Source organism: Salvia hispanica, chromosome 3 (assembly GCF_029641045.1).
Source record: "Salvia hispanica isolate PSC_SH4W2 chromosome 3, Shi_PSC_v1, whole genome shotgun sequence".
In the NCBI taxonomy this organism is placed as follows: Eukaryota; Viridiplantae; Streptophyta; class Magnoliopsida; order Lamiales; family Lamiaceae; genus Salvia; species Salvia hispanica.
The window spans coordinates 31,254,826-31,267,159 of NC_142694.1; the positions used below are offsets into that span (position 1 = coordinate 31,254,826).

The 12,334-nt window shown below is 36.6% G+C and overlaps 1 protein-coding gene across 1 annotated transcript; it reads left to right on the forward strand.

The window, feature by feature from the left end:
* The first annotated feature begins 252 nt into the window (after positions 1-252).
* On the forward strand, positions 253-2,189 carry LOC125212697 (cytochrome P450 78A7). The gene is made up of 2 exons (XM_048112932.2): positions 253-1,252; positions 1,323-2,189. Exons 1-2 carry the CDS (start codon positions 275-277, stop codon positions 1,950-1,952), a joined length of 1,608 nt encoding a protein of 535 aa, XP_047968889.2. The 5' UTR covers positions 253-274; the 3' UTR covers positions 1,953-2,189.
* The last annotated feature ends 10,145 nt before the right edge of the window (positions 2,190-12,334 follow it).

A 12,334-nucleotide genomic window follows, 5' to 3' on the forward strand; every position in this document is an offset into this window, starting at 1 on the left:
AATTGAATCCTTCCACTGTAATTTTCATAAATGTATTGGTGTAAATAAGATACGCCTCGTCCTCTATTTATTACTCGGGAAAAACCTGAAACGTTTTGCCAGTTCTCCATCACTTAATGACATATTTGAGAGTATTAATGTCTATTAGCCATAAGAAAAGAAGGGAGAAAAGGATTAATTAGATTTTGCATCTAAATCATGTATAAATAGTTGACACTCATCCATCCACTTCACTCACAAACAATTCTTGACATCTCACTCAAAAAAAAAAAAAATGTCAGTATCCATGGCAACAAAGGATTCAAGCTGGTGGGTCTTAACCCTTCCCGCTTTCGTGGGCTCCAAAATCCTAGTGGATGAATACTTGATCATCGCCGCCCTCTCCATCTTGGTCTCCCTCGCCCTCCTCTCGTACATCCTCTCCCCCGGCGGCGCGGCCTGGAGAAACAACCGCACCCGCCTGGGCCCCGTCTCCATCCCGGGCCCACGCGGCCTCCCTTTCCTCGGCTCCCTCCTCTCCCTCTCCCAAGGCTCCCTCGCCCACCGCACCTTGCACTCCCTCGCCTCCTCCCACCCCTCCCGCCGCCTCCTCATGGCCTTCTCCCTCGGCCGCACCCCCGCCGTCGTCTCCTCCGACCCTCAAATCGCCAAAGAAATCCTCACCTCCGTAAACTTCTCCGACCGCCCGGTCAAGCAGTCCGCCCGCTCCCTCATGTTCTCCCGCGCCATCGGCTTCGCTCCCAACGGCACCTACTGGCGCCTCCTCCGCCGCATCGCCGCCTCGCACCTCTTCGCCCCGCGCCGCATCGCCGCCCACGAGCCCGGCCGCTGCGGTGACGCGGCTGCCATGCTTTCTGGCATCTCTCTTGACCAGTCCCGAAACGGCGCCGTTTCGGTCAGGAAGCATCTCCAGAAGGCCGCCTTGAGCAACATCACCGGCAGCGTGTTCGGCAAGAGGTACGAGGGCGCCGAGGCCGCGGAGCTGGAGGAGATGGTGAGGGAGGGGTTCGAGCTGCTCAGCGCCTTCAACTGGTCCGATTACGTGCCGTGGATGACTTGGTTCTACGATCCTCACCGCATTTCCGCCCGCTGCGAATCCCTCGTGCCACGTGTCAGGAAGTTCGTCTCTGAGATCATCCAAGACCACAAACGAGAACGAAACGTGTCCTTTTCCGGTGATTTCGTTGACGTGTTGCTGTCTTTGGATGGCGATGAGAAGCTCCATCAGGATGACATGATCGCCGTCTTATGGGTAAGTACATACTACTAATTCAGATATTGATTTTATTCACTAATTAAATGTTTGTTTTATATACATATAGGAAATGATATTCAGAGGAACGGACACTACGGCTTTGCTGACTGAGTGGATACTGGCGGAGCTGATCCTGCACCCGGAAATCCAGACGAAGCTCCGTCGCGAAATCGACCATCTCGCGGCGGCAAAGGGAGGAGACCTGACGGATGCTGACGTGGCGGGCCTCCCGTATCTTCAGGGTGTTGTGAAGGAGACTCTCCGGGTCCACCCGCCTGGCCCGCTTCTGTCCTGGGCCCGCCTCTCCACGTCGGATGTCCAGCTCAGCAACGGGATGGTGGTCCCCGCTGGCACCACAGCTATGGTCAACATGTGGGCCATCGCCAACGATCCCACCGTGTGGGAGAATCCCCACGAGTTCCGCCCCGAGCGCTTCGTGCCCTCCATGGGCGGGGCTGATGTGGACGTGCGTGGCGGGGATCTCAGGCTGGCTCCGTTCGGGGCCGGGAGGAGGGTTTGCCCCGGTAAGAATCTCGGGATGGCGACCGTCGCCATGTGGGTGGCCAAGCTCGTGCACAGGTTCCAGTGGGCCGAGGATGCTTCCTCCCCGATCGATTTGAGCGAGACTCTCAAGCTGGCGTGCGAGATGAAGTTCCCCTTGTCCGCGGTCCTGCTCGAGAGGGACGTTCCCTATTAAAATATAAATGGAACATGTTTGGGGACTTAATTTTTAGTTATGTTTGCTTTTATTTGTTTGATGGGTTTTAAGGGAAAAACATGTTAGTTACCCCTATGCTTACTATATCGAAGATGGGTTTCAAATTGTTGACTCCTAATTTTGATGTTGTTTCTCTAGGTGGAGTCAACACTTTTAATATGTTTGTATTGACTATATATATATATAGTTGATTATTAATGAAAGTATATTTTTATTCGTGGAGTATTTCTTTATGAATGTATTGCTTCTTGGTTAATAGGCGGTGGAGAGGGATGTTCGGTTTAAAAAGGATATGTTCGGTTGTTTCTTGTTTTGCTTAATTTTGTTCGTTTGATTAAGGGTTCTTGTGGTTTTATTGGCTTTGAGGAGCATGTGGAAGAAAGTTCTATGGAAAGTTCTATGTGAGTTAGTCCCAACTTTTATTCTGGAACTAATATTAGAATATAAGCGAAATATTGTCACAAATAATAATATTCCTTTTTTTATATTTTTCCAAAGTTTATCTAAGTTAACAATTAAACAAAATATCAATAGTTTTCACAAGAATTATAAGAATTTTTTTTAATTATAATGAACATTTTGAGAAAATTATTGAAAATGCAAAGTGAATGCATGATGGTGTATAAAACAAAGCTTTGCATTTATGTTCGTGAGGCCGTTGCAAAATTACTACTCCCTCCGTTCTAAGGAAGATGACTCCTTTTTTGGACGGCACGAGATTTTATGCAAATTTATTTTGTGTGTTGAGAGGAGAGAGTAAAGTAAGAGAGAGAGAATAAGTAGAGATAAAGGTGTTTCCATTTTAAGTAATGGGTCATCTTAGTTGGGACAAACTAAAATGAAAAGTGGGTCATCTTCAATGGGACGGAGGGAGTACAACACATGTATATTTATAGATTGTATAAACAATTTTACAATTTTTCATTCTAAACATTTTATACTAGATGTTTCTCTAAAAAAACATTTAGATAAACTCTTCATTTCAGAAAAGTTCTTCTACAGGACGAAATCTATTTTTCACTAACATTTTTTTCTTTTTATTTTTCTCCTATTTTAATAATTTGTATATTAAACACCTTGTCATTTAAAAAATTATTATTTTTTAGAGAATAGAAGAAGTATAAATAGAGTATAAGATTAGCTAGAGAATAACCTTAAATTTTGCAAATTTCAGAGTTAATTTGAAACCGATATACATCGATAGACAAATACTAAGTAGTACTCCCTCCGTCCCACAAAAGATGTTATACTTTTCTTTTTAGTTTGTCTCATAAAAGATGTCATTTTGTTTTTTGAAAAAAATTCTCTCTCACGTGAATATAAAAATTATATTTTCTCTCTACATTTAAGACACAAAATAAAACCTTCTAAAATCATGTGTCGTACAACAAATGTGACATCTTTTGAGGGACGATTGTATCCATATGTAGAAATAGAATTGTGAGGTAGTACTCCATTAATTTGTATGAGCAATGAGGTGGTTGGACAAGAACATTAAGCATTTACTACAACGTAAGCATTCACCATTATGGCAAGTCAAAGACCAACTGCATGAACAAGAATCAGATGGCAGGCGACACTGTAGTAATACTAATATATACACATTTGAAGCAAACAAATAAATGTGGAGATTTGGAATCTGTGTAAAAAGCCAGGTGATAGGTCTGCTGGGGTTATGGCACGCCACCATTGCTTGCTTCTTCCACATTGCTTTTTTCATACCAAAGATATATGCATGTCTCTACTGACAATCATTTAATTCCCACACCTCCTATACTATTCAATTTTCATTGGAAAAATAATTTTAAAAAATCACAGTTAATTTGGAGTATCAAATTGTGTTTAACAATTTATGTACTCACGATTGAAGATATCTATATTTCCTTTTAAGATTGTCCTATTAAAGATGTTTAATTTTTATATTTAAAAATAAATTTCTATCATCTTTTCTTATTAAAATATTCAACTACTATTCTTTCTCTAATTACTCTTCCTAACAACTTCTTTTAAAATCTCAATGACACTCAAGAATATGAGCATATTGAGAGAGTATAAAATTTGGATTTGTTCTAAAAGTTGTTGGTTGTAATATAGTCTTCTTTCCGTCCTACTTAAGATAACTCAGTTTCTTTTTTTATTTATCCTAATCATGATAACTCGTTACTAAAAGTAGAAATATATTTCTCTCTATTTTAATATATATATATATATATATAGGGTCTTATTAGGTTGAGATTATTTACCTTAATTGAGAATTGAGATGCAATATGGGCCACTAATCCATAAGATTCATGAAATGTCAACAGTTAGCACATTATGTCAACAAAAGGGTATAATTGTAATTTTATTAATAAAATGGAGGAAAACATAAAATTGTATTTCAAATCATTTTCTAATTTCGACGACATTCAGATCTGCAAATCTGCAAATCTTCATACAATTCACACAATTGTGCAAAATCGAAAACCCTCAAAATCTCGCTGAAAAATCTGCTGATCTTCAAATTTCAATTCGTAGACCTTCAAAATCGAAGAGCAAAATCGAACAGTTTTCTGCAATGATGATCGAAGAGCAAAATCGAAGACAATCGGCTGAAGCGCCGATTGTAGCTGAATCGGCTGAAGCAACGATCGAAGAGAATCGGCATTCCAAATCGGCGGAGATCGTGAGAGATGAAGACGGAGAAGTGGATTTGACTAGCGTTGTTTCTACATTTCCGTTCCTGTTCATCGATTGATACTTTCAGTTTTGGCTCGGACTTTCACTTTTTTTCTTCACTCAGGTTAGAGATTCGATTTTTTTTCCGTGTTATATGTCTTCTTTTTAATTATTTGTGTAGTCATTTTGATTTGGAACTGTCTGATGATTCTTGTGCAATGCCCTGGTTTTCTGATGTTCAATTGCTGAGAATAAAATCTGATCGTCTTTTCTCCTTTTTTAATTAGTTTAATTTGTGTTCTGGTTTTTAGTTTGTTCATGTGATTTTGTTGAAATGTTTTTAGCTGATAGTGGAGTGGTGGTTCTCTACATTTACTTTTTCGACATTTCTTTTAAATTTTGTAGGCGATCTGGTAGTAATAAGGAATCTTTCATTGCGACCTGGTTCTTGAGGGCATTGGAAAATTTGAGGTTTATTTTGTCACTTAATTGAAATTTATTTTCACAGATCGTTTCAGGAAAGTGTTTGTTCTTGATATTTTGATTGGTAATAAGTAGTGAAAGCTTGAATTTTTAAATTTTAAGTAATTGATTCAGGTTAAGAATTTGATTCAAATTTTAAGTATATTACTTCGATTTTAGTGAATTAAAACACATCTCCATATGTTTTCTTATGAATTCAATTTCTGAATTTTTTTGTTGATAAGTGATGGTAGAATCAGAAGAGAAAGATTTGTTTAAATTTTTAAGATTATTGACATTTTATACAACAACTATTAACATAGCTATAATAACAAACTGTATGATTGTTGAATAGCTGTTGAAATAATTTTATTCACATAGTGTATGCTTGTTTGAATAGCTATTAGGATGACTGTAGATAACATATGTATGGTTGTAGTAGTAAGTCAATAGCTATTGACATAGCTATAATAACAGACTGTATGATTGTTGAATAGCTGTTGACATAATTTTATTGACATAGTTTATGCTTGTTTGAATAGCTGTTAGAATGACTGTAGAAAACATATGTATGGCTGTAGTAGTAAGTCAATAGCTATTACTTTGATTTTAGTGTTTTAAAACATATGTGGATTTGTTTTCTTATGAATTCAATTTCTGATGATTTTTTTGTTGATTAGCAATTGAAGAAGCGCAAGCTAATTAGACAGACGTGTTCAAGGCATCAACATGCAGCAAGCCATCTTGATATATTAATGTTCAAGGCATCTTGTGTTCTTAACTCTCTCTCAGCTTCAACCGTCACCACATGCAGCAAGCCATGCTACATGTGATTCAGTTCAATTAATGATTAAGTTCATCCTCATCATCATAATCTATGTTTCTACGTTTCAGTAACTACATTTCACAAGGGAGTAGAGAGTGGTTGGATGTTGCTAGCTCGACGTGGCTACTTTGCGCACTTCTCCTTGCAATTATTAGCTTCAGTGAACTTCCTCAACAAGGTTCGTTTTAACTCATTGCTTCATTTTTGTTAACTGTTTTAGTAAACTAGGGCAGCTGTATTGAGCTATATGTAAAAATATTTGAAATTGCATTAGACGTTAAATCCTTGGTAGAAGTTTATGTATTGATGAATTTTTGTGATGATATAAAAAATCCAGCTGATGTAAGTTTATGCATATTAGGATAAAATAACTAAGAAATCTAACAGGTTGTGCCTCTTGGCTTGCTGCAGGAAATTCGTAAAATTCATGAACATTTCACAGTCACTACATGCTTTCAAATTTGGACATTTCTTTGATAAAGTAAGTACATATGTTTCTCTGAGTTGACATTAGATTACTCCTACAGTTTAGATACTAACCTTGTATAACTAATTTACAAGCAGTGTGCAGAAGAAAAAAACAGAGAAAATATCCCTATATCGCCATATGGATCCTAAAGGGGTGAGCAAAATCTTGTCTTTTGTTATTTAGAATTAATTCAAATTAATTTGATATTAATTATAAATTACTAATTCAATAGGCTGCTAAAGAAGAATAAGTAGAAGGAACAAAAGAGGACACAGTGGGTGATAACAATAATGAATCAGCCTCCCCTATCTCACCACCAGCTGCAGGCCCAATGGATGACGTACAGGTTGAAACGAACAAAGAAAAACAACAGGAGAAAGGAAAAGAGAAAGAAGAGAATATTGTTAAAAGTAAAATAACTAAAACTAAGATTAAATAGAATATTATTTTTATAAAATGACTGAATTGTTGTTGACATGACTTAAAAGTGTAGTTGACATTTGGTTATAATTGTTGTTGACATGATTTGTACGTGTTGTTGGCATGACTTATAATTGTTGTTGACATGGTTTCTATGTGTAGTTGACATGGCTTATAATTGTTGTTGACATGGTTCCATGTGTAGTTGAAATGGCTTATAATTGTTGTTGACATGACTTATAATTGTTGTTGACATTCTTCTATGTGTAGTTGACATAGTAGTATGTAACATAGTTGACATGGCTTGTACGTGTAGTTGACACGATATGTACCGTAGTTGACATGACTTGTATGTAGTTGACATTATATGTGTGTAGTTGACATGGATTGTACACATAGTTGACATTATATGTTTGTTAGTTGACATGAATTTTATATGTAGTTGACATTGCATATGTGTAATTGACATGAATTGTATATGTTGTTGACATTATATATATGTAGTTGACATGGATTGTACACACGGTTGACATTATATGTGTATTGTTGACATGAATTTGTATATGTAGTTGACATGTTAATTAACACATCTGTACACCCAAAATTAATAATCCAAACACACTAATCAAGATTAAAGAGCCACTAATGATGATGATCAAAAGTTACTACTGATGGACAATCACTCATTCACAATTTTCACGCAATGTCAACAACGTGTAGTTTAAGTCAACAAGGGGGTATTTTTGTCATTTTTCGCGCGATGTCAACTATGGAGACATTATGTCAACTACGATGTCAATAGCAAACATTATTTATGTCAACTACGATGTCAACAACAAACGTTTTTTATGTCAACTATTATGTCAACAACAACATTTTACAAAATAATTAATGTCAACAACAAATATTTTCATATCAACGACCTATATTATTTATGTCAACAACAACGTTTTACATTAATTGACATTGTATATATAGTTGACATTGTTTTCGTACTCAACAACAAACATTTTCATGTCAACAACTTATATAATTTATGTCAACAATAATATTTTAGGCAATATCACAAACACCTTATCTACACAACTCACAAATTCTAGCAACACAATTGAATTAAAAACTGCATCCATATATTTCACAAATTAATCGTGATTGTTGGACGTCAAATAAATCGCCTTCTCAAATTCATCTACATATTTCACAATTCCATCTACAAGTTCAAAGCGGGACCCACAAACCAGAAGTGAATCTATCCCCCAATCACGATGAAGATGGAAGCGTAGGCGAATTTGTTGAGCCAAAACAACAGCCCTTTCTTGCCGACATACAGCCCCACCGCCTTCTTACTCAAGCTCATTGATTCCCCATACATATATGTAACTACATATATGTAGTTACATTATATATACTAATTGTATATTAGCCAATAGTTTCGTTCCCCGAACTTGAATTAAGCAACATCAACTTAATCCTAAATATAAATAATAAAAGTTATAACTACATGCCTATTACATGATCAACAAAACAGATCCATGGTTATTACACTTCTCAACCGTTTGTATAGCACCATATACATGATTGTGGAATTATAAGCACCTTCAAGTTTCTCTAATATGTCATCCTCATCATCCCTATAACCGTAATAACTTGCATCGATCCTTTTGTATATATCATACCTACAAACATAGAGTATGTTAGACAACAGTAAAGATTGCAAAGACATTTATGCTGTTGATTTATAGCAAAACAAGTAATTCAATAAATGAGTGATTATAGATCAAATTTGAGAAAAGCTATACAGCATTGCAAGTAAAACTTTCCATTGGCCATGTCCAATAATAGTGCAAGCCTAATAGCGAGAATATCGAATGTCAACAACTCGTATTAAAATGTCAACAACTAAAAAATAACACTTGTAATTCACATATTAATAGCGAGAATATCGAATGTCAACAACTCGTATTAAAATGTCAACAACTAAAAAATAACACTAATAATTCACATATCAATGCGAGAATATCAAATGTCAACAACTCATATTAAAATGTCAACAACTAAAAATAACTCTTATAATCCACATATCAATAGCCAGAATATCAAATGTCAACATCTCGTATTAAAATGTCAACAACTAAAAAATAACACTTACAATTCACATATCAATAGCCAGAATATCAAATGTCAACAGCTTGTCAACGACTTATATAAAGTGTCAACAACTCAAAAACAATTCTTGTAATTAAAAAATATCTTAATTTTTTAAATTATGATCCTTCGATCTGTTAATTGTATAAAATGTCATGATCCTTTAATACAATCGTGTGAAAATAATTATGAGATAATGGATCCTTGTATTTCTTCTAGTGTTCTGCCATTGGTTTCTAGAACTAGCTTTGTGATGAATACCATTGTCAGACCACTAACACTCTCACGAACACGAAAAAAGTGCCTGAACCGAAACCACCACTCTCAGATCCAACACCTTCTCCACACCAACAATTGAAAATCACAAACTAGAACAAAGGCTCACCTGTAGAGCTCCATTGTGCTACGAAGTTGAATGAATATGTAACATTCCAAGAACCGAACCAGTTAACAAGATTCACCAGGCTGCCGGCTAAACCCTTGGCATGTATAGGAAATATCTGAAAAAATAACAAGATTGTCAATGGCACGATTGTTAATTAAAAAATAACAACAGAGGATTGACCACACTTTCTCCAACAACCAACCAGCAACGACTCACCACTTCCTCGTAGCGCCGCGAATCGATCGCGCCGCCGATTCTCACGATTAATCACCGCTCGACAACAGCCAGAAGAACCACGTCAGCGCCGCTGACGTGGTGTCTCTTCCGGTGAGGATGAAGCAGATAACGACGTCAAAGACAAATTCCTCATCGGATTGACCAGATCTGAGAAAGCTAGAGAGTAAATCCTACGATTCCGCAACTCCGATTCCTTCTCTCTCATGATTTTCTTCGCGAATTCACGAACCTCATCGATTTTCCCCTTAGCTTCTTCTCCTTCCCCAAACCTAGGGCACGATTGATCTTCAGGAGAAAAAGACTGTTCGATTTGAACATCTCGCTGATCAAATTGAGAGCGTAATCGAACACCGACGAATTGCAGCTATCAACCGCCGTAACAGTGGAGGAATCGTCCGAATTGACCGGCAAGCTCTTGAAAAACACGTCGGTCATGGTTTCATCCGCCTTGGAGAAATCGAGCAAATCATCCACCATAAAATGGACGACATTATTGTTGTTGCCATCATCCACCGGCGAGAATTCAGCATAATCAGCCGCGAAGTACTCCATTACTGAAATTGCAGATTAAAAATATCACAGTTTCTCTGTGAAAAAAGCGGAGTAACGATGGAGAGAGGAAAAGGAGAGAGAGGAATGGTGTCTGTTGAAAGTGAAGGAGAGGAATGCTGAAATTACTATTCTATCCTTTTATAATAAATTAATCAAAAAAAAAAATTTGGTGTTGAAAAATCTGGACCACTCATTTAATAAAAATGAGTGGCTGATATTGCATCTCATTTCTCAATTACCCTAAAAAATCTCAATCGATCATGGACCTATATATATATAGGATCCTGTTAGGTTGAGATTTTTGGGCCTAATTGAGAATTGAGATGCAATCTCAGCCACCCATTCACAATCTTAGCGCGATGTCAACAACCTCTGGTTTATGTCAACAGGGGGGTATTTTTGTCATTTCAGCTCTAAAATGTTTCAGCTGTATTCAAAACACGCCGGCAAAACTCTCGAACATTTCTCTGAGTTCTCTCCCAAATTTCTTCTACAATTCTGCATCTTCTCTTCCCTTCGTCGCAATTCATCTCCTAATCTTAGACTTCGTTCAGTTTTCTGCATCAATTAATTTCCAAAAATGAGGATCGAAGAAGTAGTTGAAGTTGAAGCACCGATTGTAGCCAGAAAAAGGCATTCCAAATCGGCGGTCGTTGAAGTGAATTCTTCAGGTTAAGAAATTGATTCAAATTTTAAGTATATTGCTTCGATTTTAGTGTATTAAAACAGATCTGGATTTGTTTTCTTCTGAATTCGATTTCTGCTGATTTTTTATTGTTGATTAGCGATGGTAGAATCGAAAGAGAGGAAAATCAACAAGGCTGCTGGAAAAAACGAAAGAGAACATGCATCTGCTTCCAGTTAAGGATTTGTTTAAATTTTTAAGATTATTGACATTTCATACAATAGCTATTGACATAGTTATGATAATAGACTTGTGTTTTCTATAAACAGCATATACTTGTCATTGAGATGATGTTGTATACTGTTGACATAGTGTATGCTTGTTTGGATTGCTGTTGACATTATAAACTTTAACAATTAATATAAAAGTAATAAGATAATTATGTTTGCTTTAAACATGATATACTTGTTATTGACATAGTGTATACTTATTAGAATCGCTGTTGACATAGTCAAATTGACATAATAGTAACCAGATAATTATGTTTGCTATATATGAGATATACTTGTTATTGACATTGATTTATTATATACTTTATCTATTGACATAATTTTAAGAATATACATGCACTTGCTGTCGATAGGGTATACTTGTTATTGACATAGATTTATTATGTACTTTATATATTGTCATAATCGTAAAAACATGCATGCACTTGTTGTCAATATGGTATACTTCTTATTGACATGATATCGTGTATAATTGATATTGATTTATTCTGCTTGATTTTAAAAATTTTAAGATTATTGACATTTTATATACTAGCTATTGACATAGCTATAATAATATATTGTTGACAGTAGTAGTGTATGTTTGTTTGAATATGTGTTGATATAATTATATTGACATAGTGTATGCTTGTTTGAATGGCTGTAGAAAACATACAAATGTTTCTAGGTCATGTTGTTGCTCATGGACCTTTTAGGGAGGAACGGCTCCCCTGTTTTGGTGTTGGTCTTGGATGGCTCTTGTAAGTTTATCTAGCAGTCATTGTCTACTTAATTATTTCAAAATTGCTTTTCTTAAGAGATAATGTATGCGGTGCAGCTGATAGTTTCATGATAGTTGAATGATTTACCATCTTGTTCAGTGAAATAGGAACTTCTCTGATTTTGCTGCTTTTTTGCTAGGTTTATTACCAGTTTCTTTCTGGGTGCAATCCCTTGGTATATAGGAGCTTTTCTACTGCTATGTGTCTGTATGGATGACAGAGAGAAGCCTGGACTCATTGCATGTGGCATAGCTGTAAGTCTTTTCAATCTCTACTAGAATCTCAAGTGTCAATTCATGGATGTTCCCAACAATTAGGGTCTTAGGGATGATGTGTAATCATATTTTGGTGTTTTATGCCTATTTTTATCCAGTGGATTTTGTAATTTTATTGTCCCTGAATAAATATCTGAGGTTTCTCTTGTCAATCAATACCCCCTCCCACCAGTCATCATATGTGTTTTGCTTCTTGATGCAACTGCTTGAGTTGATCTGCACTTGAAAGCCAAACGACTTCACTTGAATCTATGGC